This window comes from Lepidochelys olivacea (genome assembly GCF_965140295.1).
Source record: "Lepidochelys olivacea isolate rLepOli2 genome assembly, chromosome: 6".
Classification (NCBI taxonomy): Eukaryota; Metazoa; Chordata; order Testudines; family Cheloniidae; genus Lepidochelys; species Lepidochelys olivacea.
Genome location: NC_140416.1, coordinates 85,818,983 through 85,835,771, shown reverse-complemented (window position 1 = coordinate 85,835,771; position 16,789 = coordinate 85,818,983). Strand labels below are relative to the sequence as shown.

General features: G+C 49.4%; 1 protein-coding gene across 2 annotated transcripts in view; it reads right to left on the bottom strand.

Annotated features, from left to right (window-relative positions):
* Positions 1–11,865: 11,865 nt before the first annotated feature.
* The window catches only part of VSX2 (visual system homeobox 2), a gene marked incomplete at its 5' end in the record, with an annotated part of 44,506 nt that continues 39,582 nt past the window's right edge, over positions 11,866–16,789 (bottom strand). Inside the window, 2 exons of one of the 2 annotated variants that reach the window (XM_084629974.1) lie at positions 11,866–14,319; positions 15,805–15,985. In XM_084629974.1, the coding sequence (XP_084486100.1) occupies positions 13,928–14,319; positions 15,805–15,985 (573 nt within the window). In that variant the 3' untranslated portion in view covers positions 11,866–13,927. The remainder of the gene's footprint in view (positions 14,320–15,804; positions 15,986–16,789) is intronic. The other variant, XM_084629975.1, reaches the window with a different exon arrangement.

Sequence of the window (16,789 nt, the reverse complement as noted above, 5' to 3'; positions counted from 1 at the left end):
CGCACAAGAAAATTTAAAAGGGAGTCTGTGTGTTCAAGTGGCAGCAGAGGGGCAGTGAGATGAGATATAGGGAGGCCAGGGAGAAGAAGGTGGGAGAAGTCAGATGAGAGAGAAGGCCAAGAGATAGAGCAGCTTTGAGTGTTCATGGTGGATCTCAGAGATGTTGCAAAGGAAGAACTACCAGGATGTGCTGACAGCCAAGCCCCTGGATGTGAGTGAAATTCTCTGGCCCATGATATGCAGGAGGGCAGACTAGATGGTTTAATTGTTTCTTCTGGCCTTAAATCTATGAAAGGGAAGAGAGGAGGCAGCTATGGCACTCAGGCGTGATTCTGGGTGTTGGGAGGACAGTGGAATCCCAGTGATTGCAAAGGAATGACCATGTGTACAGCACCAAATGTATTGGCAGCAGCCCCCAGTCCCCACAACAGTGAAGGGGCCTTCTCTGGAGCCCTAAGTCTCCACATAGTCTCTACTGGTACCATGAGGGGCTGAATCCCTGTCAACCGTCTCCTTCCAGGTGCATCCAGGCTCCTAGGAGGCAGAGAACCCAGCAGCAACAGCAGCATGAACACAACAGGGCTGCAGCTTCACTGTCCCAGAAGCCCCTCTGATATCAGCAATGCCAAATTTTTGTGCTAGGAAAATGGGTTTGGGAGGAAGAGCTGGGGAAGAGGCTAGGGGTCAGAGTCTGTAAGAACAGAGCTGCAGCTTTATGCAGGCTGCCTGAACTAGAGGAGTCTGAGGCACCAAGCAGGAATTACAAACACAAGAGTTAAAAACTGCCCAGAGACTGGGGAAATATATAAGCTGGAGTAAGAAGGCCGTCGGGGGGGGGGGGGGGGAGGGAGGGAGAATTTGTAATTAAATGGGCAGGTGGAGGAAAGCAGAGAGGCTGGGCTGAGCCATTGTATCTTATAGAGAGAGGCACAGAGTGGGTGGGCTGAGTGACTGTGTCTAAAGGGGCAGGTGTAGAGAGGCCTGGCTGAGTGACGTGTTTCTAAAGGGGCAGGTGTAGAGAGGCCTGGCTGAGTGACTGTGTCTAAAGGGACAGGGACAGAGACAGGAGGCAGAGAAGCTGGATGCAAGCTTAGCAAGGAACATGAGAATTCCCTTATGTAGCTTCTGTCTGCTCCTTGCATTGGGGCAGGGTCCTGGTTTATTGTCTGTGATGCACCCAGCACACTTGAGGGGATTGGGTTTGAGGGAACATAATAATAATAATCTCTAAGGGCTTGTGCTGGGGCAATCCAGGGAGAAAGACTGGAAGTGGTTCCCAGAAGGAAGGCAAGGGGCAGCTGCAGCCTCAGTAATTCTTGAAAAAGAGTGACCTCCAGTGGCTTTTTCAGGTCACAACATGTGAGTATTTCCCACCGGACTGGTTCCAGGATTGGCAGAGTTAAAGCACATGGAACATAAACTAAGCCCCTGGGGCAAAAGGGATTGAGGGGGACAGGTCTGCCTTGCCCCCTAGTGCTTTCCTATGCTGATGATTTTTCCCTTCAAAATGGCCAAAAGTCTCAGGCATTCGGACACCTACACTAGTGCCAACCCCAAAAGTTCAAAAAAACATGTTTGACCCCCAAGAAACATGAGTTTTTAAAAAGATTATATTTTTTGTCTCTTTCAATTTTTGAATTATCCTTGCCCACCCCCTCTGTGTGTGAGTGTGCGCACACACATACATGGGATCATTAGTGTTGCCAGATGTCTCAAATTTACAAAGTGATTTTTGACACGCCTTCCCCCCCCCCCCCAAGTGCATGAGCTCTCAGTGGCTGCTTGAGGATGTGGGGCTTCTAGCTTCTCCCCAAATCCAAACAGTCTAAAGCTGTTTTCCCCTCAAAAGCCCTACATCTACCCATCCCACAGCCCAGCAAATAATTATGCATCTGTCCCCTACCTCCATATCAATTTGGTTCCACCAGCCCCCACATTAATTTTGTCCCCATATCTGCCTGTGCCTCAGCCCCCATATCTGCTCCCACTCAGCTCTGATAGGCTGTTATTTCTCAGGAGGTAGGGAAGTGGGGAAGGCAGCCAATCAGAGGGGAGTTTCTGATGGGTGGTCTGAAATTGGCGTGAAGGCCGGGGTGTCTCTGAGACTTGCTCCAGCAGGGGCCAAACTCATGTTACTCATGTTATGGGTGATGAAGTTGTGAAAATTGGCAGCACTGATGTTAGGTCTCCATGCACAGGACTAGTACACATCAAGGCAGGCAGGCTCACCATCTAGCCCCGTGGGAGTGGGATGTATCAGGCCAGGTCATCTCCCCCTGCAGGAATTGGGTGTCGGGCCAGACCAACTACTTCTATAGGCATATATGCTGGTGAGTAGGTCCATCTTTCCCTTGGCGATGTCAGCCCAGGGAGATTGGGGAGCACTGAGCTGGACTATCTCCATCCTACAGGCCTGGGTGGAGTAGGGCTAGACCATCTTCCCCTGTGGATCCAGGATATGTCAGACTTGGAGTAGGGGGCTTGCACCAGGTAAAGCCCCCATGTGGGCCTTCTGGGCTTTAGATCAGGCCATCTCTTCTAGCAGGATGGAGGTGGGGGGCATCAGGCTGCATTGTCTTCCACCAGTGGGACCAGTAGGTCAGGCTAGACCTTCTCCTCCCTGTGAGAGCCGCTGGCTGGACCATCTCCATACACAGGAATGTTATGTGCTGGGCTCTGTTTTCCCACAGGACTGGGGGGGGGGGGTCATTGGACCAGGCCACCTCCACCTTACAGCATTGGGTGGTGTAGGGGACATCAGGCTGTGGGGGCTCTGTGTCACATAATGTGCCCCTCATATGACTATGGGTGTCAGTCCAGGATGAGCTCCCTCCATAGGACCAGGGATGTTGCGTTGGTCCTTCTCTTCCGTGAGGGACTGGGGGAGCACCTGTCGAAGCAAGGCCTGCACTCTCTCACATGCCACGCCCTGACTCATTGCAGGACAGAGAGGTGTCAAGCCAGGCTGGCTCCCCCCTGTGAGTTGTGCCATAGTTGGCTCAGCACCTACCTCCATGGGAATGAGGCGTATTGAGCTGTGCCATCCCCCCATTCCATCCCCCTAACCCATGGGACAAGGCATTGGGCCAGGACACATCCCTATGGTGGACTGGGGTCAGAGGATCAAGCCAAGCCTTCCATCTTCCTCAGGTAGACTCGGGGGCACTGGTCTGTGTATTATCTCCCTGTGACACTGGAGTGAATCTCTACATGCCATCGCATCTATGTATGCCTCCTGCCCATGGCAGGAATGAATTTATCTCTGAACATGAGAACTGCCAGCTTGTTGCATCAACCTGGCAAGGTACTAACAAGCTTCAACAGGACTTTATTTTCAAAGTGGAAACCTCTTTACCAAGCTGCTGCTGCACCCTCTGTAGCTTTCTCCCAGCCTCTCAACTCCTTCCTGTTTCCTGTCCTTTCAGACTCCCAACAGCCAGTGCTCCCAATTCTAATAATTACAAGCAACATCTAAACACCACATTCCCTCCTCTCTTAAACTCTAATTAAAATAAACATTATTGTTCTAACCCCAGGAACAAATATGAAACAAGACACTATACTGTTGGCAGAAATATTACACTGAAAACACTGCAGATACTACGTAACATACCAGGTGGTCATCTGGGTCTGACAGGCTCTCTCTCAAGCCCCAGTTCCAGTGCAATGTCTTGTTGTGTTGGTACTACGATGAAGTCATCCAATGCAAACTCTTCTTTTGCGTCACTACTATAGGTGAAACCCATTTCGAGAAGTCGATCTCTTCAATAATGTCCTTTTGAACAAGTTTTTTAAGTTCCTCTGAAACAGCTTCCCTGACTGAAAATGGTAAGCACCATAACTTCTGTCGTACAGGCATCACATTATTCTGCATTTTAACTTCATGCAGAAACCCATAAGCACAGCTGAGTTTCTCCTCAACCTGGTGTTGGGTCCCAGCTAAAATGGGTGTGTGTACTGCAAGAGTGCTTTGCTGAGGAAGATCAATTAATCCATTAACTACACTGAGATTTAAAGCAGCCAATAAATCTCTGCCGAGGATAGGAGTGCCTTTGTAGACAATGTAGAACTCTGTATTTACAAGCAATCACCAAAAGTAACTATTGCTGGCAGGCAGCCACGTACGGGAATATGGTTTTTCAAATAGCACACCACTTGAAGCCTGGGTTCAGAAAGAGGCACATCTTTAAAGTAATGCAGATAGATGGAATCAGGTAGTATAGATACTGCTGAGCCAGTGTCCAACATTAGCTGAATAGAGTGTGGTTTGCCTGAGGGTATGGCAGAAACATTTACAGTGCACTTTATCTGTTCTGGAATATGCTCAGCACAGGAACATCTGGTATTGTAACTGCATGTACCTGTTGATTGAACTGGCTACTTCAACATACTTTAGCAAAATGTCCAATCTTTTTGCAATGATTGCACTGAGCTACTTTTGCAGGACATCCTGTGTAGCTTGCAAGGTGTTGTGAGGAACAGTGAAAACATGCTTTTACTGTATTTTGAATTTGCTGATTCAGTGGTTTTTCATTAGTTTTCCTCTTGCAATTGTGTATCTGCAGTGGTAGTGAATTTTTCTGCAAAGGAGTCACAGCCTGGACTGTGCCTCCTGTACCTATGCTCATTATTTTGGCTTCAGCTGTAGCGGACTCAATTTGAGTAGCAATGGTTACTGCTTTTTCCTAGTTTAAGTTGTGATTCCAGAAGTAAGCGTTCTCTTACATGAAGCATGGTTGTTTTCTCAATGAGCTGGTCTCCAATCATCTCATCTGCCATATTCCCAAAGTCACAAATTACAATCAGACTCCTCAGGGAAGCAATATACTGCATTTTAGGTTCCCCTGGTTTCTGCTCACGCTGGCGAAATCTGTAGCGATTAGCTACTACAGTCACTTTTGGCACAAAAAAATTCTTTAATGCAGTGAGTGTAGTCTCATATTTATCATCTGCAAGGAGAAAAGTGTAAAATATACGCTGCCCTTCTGCTCCAAGGCAGTGGATTAGCAGAGCATGCTTTCTTACTTCAGAAATCTCTGTAGCACTGATTGGAAGCAGATAAGTCTCAAACAGATGGATCCAGGTAGTAAAAGCAATTGGAGGCTCACCTGGGCTTTGCAGAAAGGGTGCGGGTGGGTTCAGAGGCAGAAGATCCATCCTCATCGCCAAAATGTTGTATCAACCAAGCAAGGTACTAGCAAGCTTCAACAAGACTTTATTTTCAAAGTGGAAACCTGTCAAGGTTCCTCCCCCACTCTGAATTCTAGGGTACAGATGTGGGGACCTGCATGAAAAACCTCCTAAGCTTATCTTTACCAGCTTAGGTCAAAACTTCCCCAAGGTACAAAATATTCCACCCTTTGTCCTTGGATTGGCCGCTACCACCACCAAACTAATACTGGTTACTGGGGAAGAGCTGTTTGGACATGTCTTTCCCCCCAAAATACTTCCCAAAACCTTGCACCCCACTTCCTGGACAAGGTTTGGTAAAAAGCCTCACCAATTTGCCTAGGTGACTACAGACCCAGACCCTTGGATCTTAAGAACAATGAACAATCCTCCCAACACTTGCACCCCCCCTTTCCTGGGAAATGTTGGATAAAAAGCCTCACCAATTTGCATAGGTGACCACAGACCCAAACCCTTGGATCTGAGAACAATGAAAAAGCATTCAGTTTTCTTACAAGAAGACTTTTAATAAAAATAGAAGTAAATAGAAATAAAAAAATCCCCCCTGTAAAATCAGGATGGTAGATATCTTACAGGGTAATTAGATTCAAAAACATAGAGAACCCCTCTAGGCAAAACCTTAAGTTACAAAAAAGACACACAGACAGAAATAGTCATTCTATTCAGCACAATTCTTTTCTCAGCCATTTAAAGAAATCATAATCTAACACATACCTAGCTAGATTACTTACTAAAAGTTCTAAGACTCCATTCCTGGTTTATCCCCAGCAGAAACCAGCATATAGACAGACACACAGACCCTTTGTTTCTCTCCCTCCTCCCAGCTTTTGAAAGTATCTTGTCTCCTCATTGGTCATTTTGGTCAGGTGCCAGCGAGGTTACCTTTAACTTCTTAACCCTTTACAGGTGAGAGGAGCTTTCCCCTGGCCAGGAGGGATTTCAAAGGGGTTTACCCTTCCCTTTATATTTATGACAAAACCTCTTTACCAAGCTGCTGCTGCACCCTCTGTAGCTTTCTCCCAGCCTCTCAACTCCTCCCCCCTCCTTCCTGTCCTTTCAGACTCCCAACAGCCAGTGCTCCCAATTCTAATAATTACAAGCAACATCTAAATACCACACAGCTTCTTTCTGTTTTCCTTTTCCTCAGGGCCTAAATAAGCAACTATTTTTAATGCAAAGGTTTTGTTTTTTTATAGAATCTAACCAATTTGCTTTGCAGGGGACAGAAATGAGGAGGGAGGAACATGCTGGGGATCCCCGTCCCCCTGCAGTGAGGGGCTGTGACAAGTCCAGGGTAGGGTTGCCACCCCTCTAGGATTTTTCTGGAGTCTCCAGGAATTACAGCTCAATCTTTAATTAAAGATTATGTCCTGTGATGAAACCTCCAGGAATATATCCAACCAAAATTGGCAACCCAAAGCCCAGGCCAGTCTTGGTGGCAGGCCAGACATGCTGAGGGAATCAATGGTGGAGCCATGAAGGTTAATGAGTCTCTGATTCTTCACTCTTCATTAGTGGGATCCCTTGTGGCTCTTGTTTCCCCGATCAGTGGGATCTGACTTGCCTGGAGCGCTGATCAGATACCAGTGAGGAAGAAAGTCTGTCTACAGGGAGGGGCTGCCTCCACAGAGAAAAGAAGCAGGGGTCAGGGAGGGGGGAGTGTCTTGCCTAGCATCAGAACCATTGGCAGAGTTACACGTTAGGGCTCTAACCCCACTGCATAAGTCCCTCAAAGGACTGACTGTCATTATTCAGATCCCTGTGTGTATACAACATACCAATGACCCTGTGACAAAAGCAAAACACCAGGATTGTTCTTTATGCAGCAGGATGAGGCCTTGTCTACAAGTGAGACTTACACTGTCTGCTCTTCAATCAGTTGTGCACAAATGGGTCAGTGTGTCCACACTAGACATGAGCAACTCAGATACAGTCCTACCTCATAGTCACACTGGCACTTTCTTAAACCTAGGCAACACCAAGCCCCATCCACCACTTGGAGGTATAAGGGTCCAGAGCAGGCAAACCTTCCTCTAGTTTTCTGCCTGAGTCCCCTCTCTACCCTGCTCCCTTGTGCTTCCACTACATCTGTCCCACTCTGCAGTGTCCCTCCCATCAGTAGAAATGTCCTCCCAACCAGCCCCACCATCAGGCAGTATTGCCAACCCTAAACGTTCAAAGAATCATGACTGATTCCCCCAAAATCACTAGATTGACCCAAAAATCATGAGTTGTTTTTTTCAAAAAAAAATTATACTGTGGTTTTTGCTTCGTCTTTGATTTTTTTTAACTCCTCCCTCTCCCTCTGGCCATCCCCAGTGTGTGTGTGTGGCAGGGGAACGACACAAATTTAGTGTTGCCAGCGCTCCCAAACAGATAAAGTGATTTGGCCCCTTGCTGCAAGAGCTATTGCGGGCTGCCAGATAGTGTAGAGCTTCCAGCTTCTCCCCCAAATGAACAATTCAGTGCCCCCCAATCCCCCATCTGCCTGTCCCCCTGACCAGCCATTAATTCTGCCCCTCTAGCCCCACATCAGTTCTACTCTCCACAGTCTCTGCATCTGCCTGTTGCCCCAGCCCTACCTCTGCTCCACCTGCAGCACCTGGAGTTCTTCATCCTCCTCTCCCAGGCAGCAGAGGGACAGCTGCAGGGGTCCCCTCTCCCCCCTCCTGGTGTGGGGGGCAGCTCTAGGGGTTCTTCACTCCCCTCTCCCCCTTCCCAGGCCTGGCATTGGCAGGAGGGAGGAGCAGAGTGTTGAAGGACCCATTGTTCACAAGAGGGGAGCTCTCTTCCCTCCCTTCTCATGAGAACGGGGTCTCCCTCCCCTACCCAAAGAATCCTTTGGTGCCTGAGGGGATTGAGAGCTCTGGTGAGATCTCTGGCTGCCTCCTGCAGCAGCCCTGATTGGTTGCCTTCCCCACTTCCTCACCTTATAGGGAAGAGCAGCCAATCAGAAGGGGCTTTTCCCCTGGAAGCGGGGGTGCTTTTCTCTCATCATCATCCGTCACTGGCTCCAGCAAGGCCCAGTTGGTTACTGGCGAGAAGAGTTGGTGATGCTGCCTCACGGCCTTGCCTTCAGAGACTGGGGATTAATTCTAAGGGGGTAGGTCTGGAGGGGCTCCTTGTGCCACCCCATTCCTTGCACAGAGAGGCCTGGAAAAGATGCCCACCTTCCCCCACTACAGCTGGGCTAGGTCAGACTTTACTGTGATAAACCACACTGCAGCCGGATCACCTTACCATCCACCTCCCTTACTGGGCAGGAGTCACTCGCCCCACAAGAGGGGCCCTAGGCTGATGAGTTACTCACGGCCCTTCTTTCCTGCTTTCAGAGATGCGACACCCATGAAGGAGACACAGGCAAGCAGGGAGGTGGATGGATGATAGCCACCATCATGGCTTATACCAGGGACCTCTAGAGCTAAAGCGGTAAAGAATCAGGCTCTGTAACTGGTGCCTGTATTAGGCTTACACCCTCTGTATGTTGGGGATGTAGGATATACCCTCACCAGTGAATTACAGCTATAAGTGCCTGGAGATTAGACACAGGAGGTTTGTCGGGGAGTGGGCTATGTGCATTGTGGGTGAGGTGTAATTTGATGATAATGGCATAATGCATCATGCAAGCTTTGCCAGAGTGACAGAGACAGAACCCAGCGCTTGCCATCAGAAACAGAGACAACACAGCAAGTACTTTGCTGATAAGGCCTCGGATGGAATACTGTGTCCAGTTCTGGGTGCCACATTTCAGGAAAGATCTGGAGAGACTGGAGAAAGTCCAGAGAAGAGCAACAAAAACTATTAAAGGTCTAGAAAACATGATTTAAGACTAAGAGGAAAGATTTAAAAAATTGTGTTTGTTTAGTCTGGAGAAGAGCAGACTGAACGCGGCTGGGGGGGATGGATTACATGATAACAGTTTTGAAGGTTGTTACAAGGAGGCGGGTGAAAAATTGTTCGCGTTAACCTCTGAGGATAGGACAAGAAGCAATGGGCTTAAATTGCAGCAAGGGTGGTTTAGGTTGGTCATTAAACAAACTTCCTGTCAGGGTCGTTAAGCACTGGAATAAATTGCCTAGGGAGGTTGTGGAATCTCTGTCTTTAAGAGCTTTTTAAGAGCAGGTTAGACAAACACCTGTCAGGGATGGTCTAGTTATTACTTAATCCTGCAGGGGACTAGAGTAGATGACCTACTGAGGTCCCTTCGAGTCCTACCCGTCTATGATTCTGTGACTGGGCTTCATGGCACATTTGGTTCCCCATGAATTCACTATCATTTTTGTCAGTTTCTGATGCAGATGCCTGGTGTCATCTCTGCATCACTTTCTTTTCATGCCAAGACAGGGCCAGGGCCAGTGCATTGGATACACAGGGTTACCCAGTTTTTCTTTATTGCCATTTAATGGAATGTCTTTAAGTATTTCTGATAGTTTGAAGAGCCTGTCTCTCACACCCTTGGAGTTTGGACACAGGACTAAAATGTCTTTATTTCAATCTCTTCTCTGCATAGCTGTTCCTCTCTTCATTTGTGTCTCCAGTTGCAGAGCGTCTCTCGCTTGCTTTTGGTCACGGATTCAGTATTTGGTAAGAGTCTGTGTAAGTTTGGCACATTTCACTGTGACTAGGTATCAGCTAGTGTGGGATTGTTTTTTTTAAAATCAGTTAGTTTCAATGACTTATATATTAGGTAATAAAGCTTTCAGTCCCTCTTCTCCCCATGGCTAGGGCTTTCCTACAGCCTGGTGAAATTTAGTGCACGTTTCAGGCTACTTTCAGTTACACTGAGGGACTGGCTTGGTGTCCAGACTTGGGGAGCTTTGCATTTAAAGACATCTTTGCATCACCTCTTCCTGAGGTGCAGTGTGTGTTCTCTAGCCCCAGTGGTGGCTTTATCTCTGAGTAGTACACTGGAACAGCTGGGTCAAGGGATTGCTCCAGTAGGATTCATAGGTCACTGAAGTATGTGCTGGAAAGAGTGAGCTGAAGTAAAAGTCCAAACTTGCAATTTCCATTTCAGTTCAGTAATACTTTGTTGGCACGACAAGCTCTGCGTGTGAGACAGACCCCAACCCCCACCCCACCCCCCGCGTTTGCCCTCTTGCGCCTTTCTCAGTTGAAGGCCTCTATTTGCATGCAGTTGTCTTTTACTCTACACCTAACTTGGTAAATTGATTTAATGGTGTCATATGTTCCCCCCTCCCCAACAACCCCAATAGCAATGGAAGTTTTTGTAGCAATGGAAGGTTCAGTCCTGGGTGCCAGATTGAGACCAAAGTGTCAAGAACCTCTTTTATAAAAGAGGCACATGTCTCCCCCATTGTGTATTTTTTACATTGGTGAATGAACAATGAAGGATAATTAAGATATGGCCAATGGTTTTCTCAGGGAGGAAGGACGCTGTCTTGACTCCATGGATAGATTGTCATGGGCAGTTACCATACCTTTTTATTGAGAATGTTGCAGAATACGGCTTCTGGTTCCATGTGCAGTTGTGACTCCCCATCTAAACCAGCCTGTAGCTATCTCTACAAGATACCTGGTATGTTTGCTACTTTGGCAATGCTCCTAAAGCTCGTCATATCAATACAGTACTATTAAATTGAATGGCATGTGTGCCAAGTGTGTTGTGTACACTTAAGTGAAGTGTGAACAAGTGTGACGTGCAGGTGAGTCGTGGATGTGCACAAAGTGTAAGCATGGCATTGTGTTGGTGCGTAAAGTGTGTTCATGTCTGCAGGGTGTATGTGTGGTGCCTGGATGTGCAAAGCAGAACTGTGCCTGTGTCAGGGAGTGTAAAGTGTGTAAGTACAGGTATGTGCAATCTGTGTCTGTGAGGTGTGACCATGGGTGTGTGCAAGGTGTAAATGCTTGTGGGTGAGACACAGTGTATGTGGCTGAAGTGGGATGTGTATGCGGTGTGAGAAGTGAAATCCTGTGTGTGGGGCATGTGTGTACACGCGGGGTATTAGAAACAGCGCTAAGTAAATCTTGAAATATGAAGCCTTAGAACATACGCCACTAGCCCCCTTCCCAGGAGGCCCCCAAGCTTCCATACGTCCTACATGATGCCCAGGAAATATCTGCCTTGCATTTTGGCCTTTGAGTGTAAGATGGTGTGTGGCATTTGGGGAGAGAATTGTAAATGTGTCCCCTGAGCACCTCTCCTGCTGCAATATGATGCAGGGATGACCATGACCAATGCCATGTCACCCTTATTTGGTGCTGCTTGAAATGTGCTAGTCGCTTGTTGGGAGGCCCAGCTCCCTCTCTAAACATTACAGAACTGAGAATTCATTGGACCACATTTGGCACCACATTGGAAATGGTGGGTTGTGAACAGAAGTTGAACATTTTTAGGTTCCATTGGCTCTGGCACAAAGCAAATTCTTTGGGCTGCTCCATGTTTTTATTTTATTCCACTGGTTGTCTTAAGAGCAGGTGGAAACAACTTTCACACAGATGTGGGGGTAACATATATCCCTCCTTTAGTTGTGTGCATGGGCGTGCCTCCCCCCCTCCCCACACACACACGCAAGTACACATGCACACTCTACACTTATGCCCAAACTGCTAGGCCATCTGCCTTCCGTCCAGACCCCCTTACTCCAAAAGATGATGATTCCTCCAAGCTTGTTGCTAGCTTTAGTTTAGTTTTATTCTTGTTTATATCTTTACAGAAAATGGCACATAACTCACAGGTTCTGAATTACTAGAAGTTGTTACAGTTCCATACCTCAAACACCTCAATACCGAATTTTTTTCTCACTGTATGTACAGTATTTACACACCATGGGCTATAGTCTAACACGTCAAACAAATTGGGGACAAAGACAAACAGAGGCTGCATGGAAGGGAAGGATCAACCTTTGACAGAATAAAAACAGTAGCTCTGGGGAAAAGCAGCTCACAGCTGAAAGCAGGACAGAAAGGACAGGTGTAAGTCATTGTCCTAGAGCCTTCATGGAGGGTGGCTCCTCAACAGGATAGAAGGGGAATGTTATCTTGGAGCTGTGATGTCTGGCTAGTGGGTTTTGTTGGTTGTTAGTGACAGGGTCTGTGTGTATTCATGTGGGGGGTCTGTGTGAGGCATATGTACACCTCAGAGCTTTAATGAGCATGCCTGCATATCCGTGGATGTGGCTGGAGCTCCCTTTGAAACTCAGAGACATTGCTGGTGGAGTGTAACTCAATAAATACCTAATTTGGCAAACATTGTTGTTTGATATAGAACCGTTTATTCAGTGAATATTTCTCCCCCAATATTTGACCCACTCCACACTGAGATTCAGCAGAACCTGCAGGCCTCTCACTCTCTTGGGATGCCCTGCTGTTCTGGGAGCCATAGCCAAGTCTCTGAGAATGAGCTTTGTGGAAACAGGCTGGACCCAGGGCATGCCTGCAGCGAGGACTCTGTTACTAATCCATATGAGTAAACCTCAGCAGTTTATGCTGGGGAGCGGAATGTGCTGACCAAACATTTCTAGGGAGCAGTTTGAGGCAGCCTAGATTACAGCTAAAATGATACAGTGCATGGAGGAGGATGCAGCATTGGGGTGGAGCCTGGCCTCAGCAGCTGAGGAGGGTGGAGCCAAGTGCCAGGTATCTATGCGGGGAGGAGCCGGGTCTCATTTACCAGTAAGGGGTGAAGCTGGGAGCAACACTTGGGTACCCGTTAGATCCTGGATACCTGTTAAGCATGATGTCAGGTGTAGTAGGTGTTCAGGATGGCTGAGGGTAGGGACCTGGTACCTGAGTGGGTTATGAGTCTTCGGCACGCCTATAAGGGGAAGACAGGTGCAGGACTTGGGATACTCCCAAAGGGAAGGAATGGGTCTTGGGTACCTGAGGTTGTAGGGATCAGCTCCTGGAAGTTAAGCCTGTGCTTCCCCATCCCCTTGGCTTCTTACTGGAAAACTGAGACCAAAGTCAGCTGTCCAGCACACCACCCTCCCCGTCTCACAGTGCCCCTCGGACACTCCACGACTCAGTCAGGAAAGACACACATGGAATATACAAACCACCATTTAAATAGACTCACTGTTTTACGCAAACACTTCCATGGATTTGTCCCGCAGTGCTTTAGGCCAGAGAAAGAGTAAAATGGTCCCTGTGAGGGCAGTGGGGCAGCCCCACCCACACCAGGTTCTTGGGTGCCAATGGCCAGGTCCATAAACACACTGGGAAGAAGCACATTCTTTGGGAGATGGAGTTCATGCTGCTCTGGGCAGGTGGGAATGCAGCAGAGGATAGACTCGCTCTCAGGGTTGGGGTGGGGGAGACTGGACCAGGGAGAAAGAGTTGCTCTGACATGGGAATGGGTGGGACTGGGACAGAGACTCGCTCTGAGATTGGGTATGTTGGATCAGGACAGGAGAGACACAAAGCTGGTTCTCAGGCTGATACAGAGGGACCCAGAGGCTCAGTTAGCCCCAGTCTCCTCTCAGAAGAAGATGCTGATAATTCCTGATCCCTCAGAAAGAAGGGGGCAGTGTGGCAGGAATAGTCCTGAGGGCAGGGACAGTGGAGGGTCAGGAATGCTCCTGAGGGGAACAGTCTCTGGACACACCTGACAGTCAGAGCTTGGCCGGAGCCTGTGGCTTCCTGAAATGCACAGAGACCATGTGGGGCCTCACTCCCTGTGAAGGGGCTGTCGGAGGGGCCCTGTCAGTCTGAGAGGAGGCTGCTGCCCCCCAGAGGAGACAGTCTTTGGGGGCTGGTTTCCATCATCTCTTTCCCTCTAGATCTGCTTCTCTTCCTCTTGTGATGAGTTTGATTTCTCCATTTGTCTCTCATCCTCTGCCACTACCTCCTCCTCTTTCTCTGGCTTCCTGGCTGGGGTGGGGGGGTCCCCAGGTACGGTCCCCAGGACTTTGGTGCTATGCTCCTGAGCTTTGGCCCTGAGGGCAGCAATGCTGTTCTCTCTCAGTTCCTCCTGGGAAATGGTGGTTTTGGGATCCGGGGCCCTCTCTTCCTTGCTGCTCTTGTCGAGCTTGGGCAGGGCCTGGCGTTCCGCCTCCGGCTTCCTTCCCACCTCAGCTGCTGCCTCCAGAGACTTTTTGTGCATCCCTAAAAAGAATTGTTGGTATTCGGGTTTAGAAAAGCGCCTGGGCATGGGAAAGCCATCTTGAACTGAAAACAGCAAAGATAAAGAGAGGCCAGAATTAAGGAAAAGCAGAAACCCTTGCTTCAAACAGCAGTCACACAGAGGGCCCATTGCTTTGGGCCCTGCATGAGGGAGAACTCAGGCCAGTTCTCTTCTAGAGACAGGCCAGCACTGAGGGGGAGCCCAGGACAGACCAGAGGGGGGAGCTTGTGCCAACTCTGTGCTCCTAACAGGCCAAACATAAGGGAGGAACCAGGCCTGTAGCAACAGGCATGGAACTTGGCCAGAACTGAGATAGGCCACACCTAAGGGAGAGCAGGGCAGTGGGAGGGGACAGATCCCTGTGCTCCTCAAGGGCCAGTCCTGAGAAGTGGACAAATGTGCCAAAGTCTGATACCACTTCAGGAGGCACAGGCTAAACATCATGGAGAGCCAGGGATTTCCTGCCCCAGAGGTTAGGGGTGTGGCTGCAGGACCAGGGCATGAGGGATCAAACAGAATGGGCTCCCTGGCACTAGCGAACAGTGAAGGTACCCAACTAGCAATGACAAGATAACAGGGCAGGGGGGCGCCTTTGTACAGCACCCTATTACTGGAGCCAGGTAGCAGGAGGGGAATCTGGCTATTCTCTCACCCACAGGGCTGATGAGAGGTGTCCCTCTGCCTATTCTCCTCCCTCTCGCACAGCCTACCCCTCCACTTCTCTCACTCCCAACTTCACACAGACAGAAGGACAGGGCAGCGCATTTCTAAGAGGCCAGAAATGAGCTTTTTGGCAGAATGAGCCTGAGAGATCAGAAAACAGGAAGCAAAGAGCAGGAATGTGAAAGGGAATCTGCTACTTCCACATCCACACAGCCCCCAACCCCCCAGCAGAAGGCAGGCAGGAATTAGACTGCCTTCAGCTACAGGGAACTGTGGGAGGATACCAGTCCCTCCATTCCTCCCAAAAAGAGGACTCAGGAGGACACTTGGTTCATCACAGGAACAACAAAGTTGCCCCCCCCACCAGCAAAGCATCACACAAGGGGCCCCTCAAGGGCTGCAGGAGTCAGACCCAGACAACTTCTTGCTGTGTAGCAGGGAACCGAATCTGCCATGGCTTTTGTGTACAGTGGATGTTGACACCCATGCCACAGGAACCTGGGCCAAGGGGATGGTACCCCCACCTCATGCCACAGGAGTCTGGGCTCAGGGCTGATAGCCCCCACCCCAGGAGTCTGGACCCGAGGACTGATACCTTACCCCACCCCAGGCCAAGGGGCTGATATCCTTGCCCCTCAAGTCAGGACCCAGGGCTTGCAGGCCCACCCCAGGGCCCAGTGGTCAGGCCCTAATATAAAAGGCAATGTCCTTGTGCTCTCGGGTATGGGGAAAGTGTGAGTGTAACTTCCAGTGTTACTCTAAGTTTCCCTATTTCAACATGTCACTCCCTAGAAGTGTCATGTCACTCCATGTCAACATGTCACTCCATGTCATGCCTGTGCCCAGGTAGGGTGCTGGTCTCTTACCCAGGAGCCAAGGGGCGCAGGACTCCATGATGCCGTCCTTGGCGGATTTGAGGATAGACTCTGGTAGCGGGATGGAGTGACGTACCATTGCGCCATAAAGCCCATATTCTGCCATCACGCTGCTCCTGCCCCAGCACTTTTCCCGCTTCCGCCACTTGGCTCGCCGATTCTGGAACCAAACCTGCAATGAGCAGAGCAGTTTACTGAGGCTCGGTGAATTGTCGCTGCCCCCTTAGTTAGCTTGGGATTCTGTGTGTGCGCGTGCATGGACAAGTGCTTGTGGATATCTGTGTGAGGGCCTATGTCCCCCTCAGGCATCACAAGCCAAAACAAGAGAGATTTATTAAAAATGTTGCGAGAGACTTTAGTCACCTTTATTCCTGACAAAAGCACAGGCCTGACCTTGCTGAATGGACAAGGCATAGTGCAGGCCAGAAATGGGCAAGCTTCCACCTGCTGCTCTGCTGATGCCCCTCAGGTCCCCTTGGTATGCCAATGATGGGACACTCTATACACAGCTCTGCCAATATCCCTCAATCTCTCGGAGAGGGTGAAGAGCGCCCTTCTATGGGACATGGAGATGTCTCAGGAGCAGCTACACCTCTCCCCTGAGGGCTGTGCAGGGGCTGCCATGTGTACCCCAGGGGGGCAATACATGTTCTCTATTGGAGCAGCTGTGGCTTTCCTCCCCTCCTGCGCCCCTCCAGTAGTCTGTGTCTTTTCCCCACCCTCGCAGGAGCCAACCTTCAGTGCAAGTCCCATCTCTTGCTGCAGGATGTAATTAATTTCCCATTGCAGTGTCTCTCGCTAGTGGCTTTTGGCTCGGGTGCCTGGGATTTTCTCTTTCATTATTTACTGAGTGGCTGAGCTTCAGAGAGAGGCTGTGTGCAGCAGTGTCTGTGGGGATGGCTGGCCCAGAGTGGTGTGTGCTGAGGGTGTGTGTGTGGGGGGGGGGGGCGATCGCCACAGCTTGCCCTGAATTCCC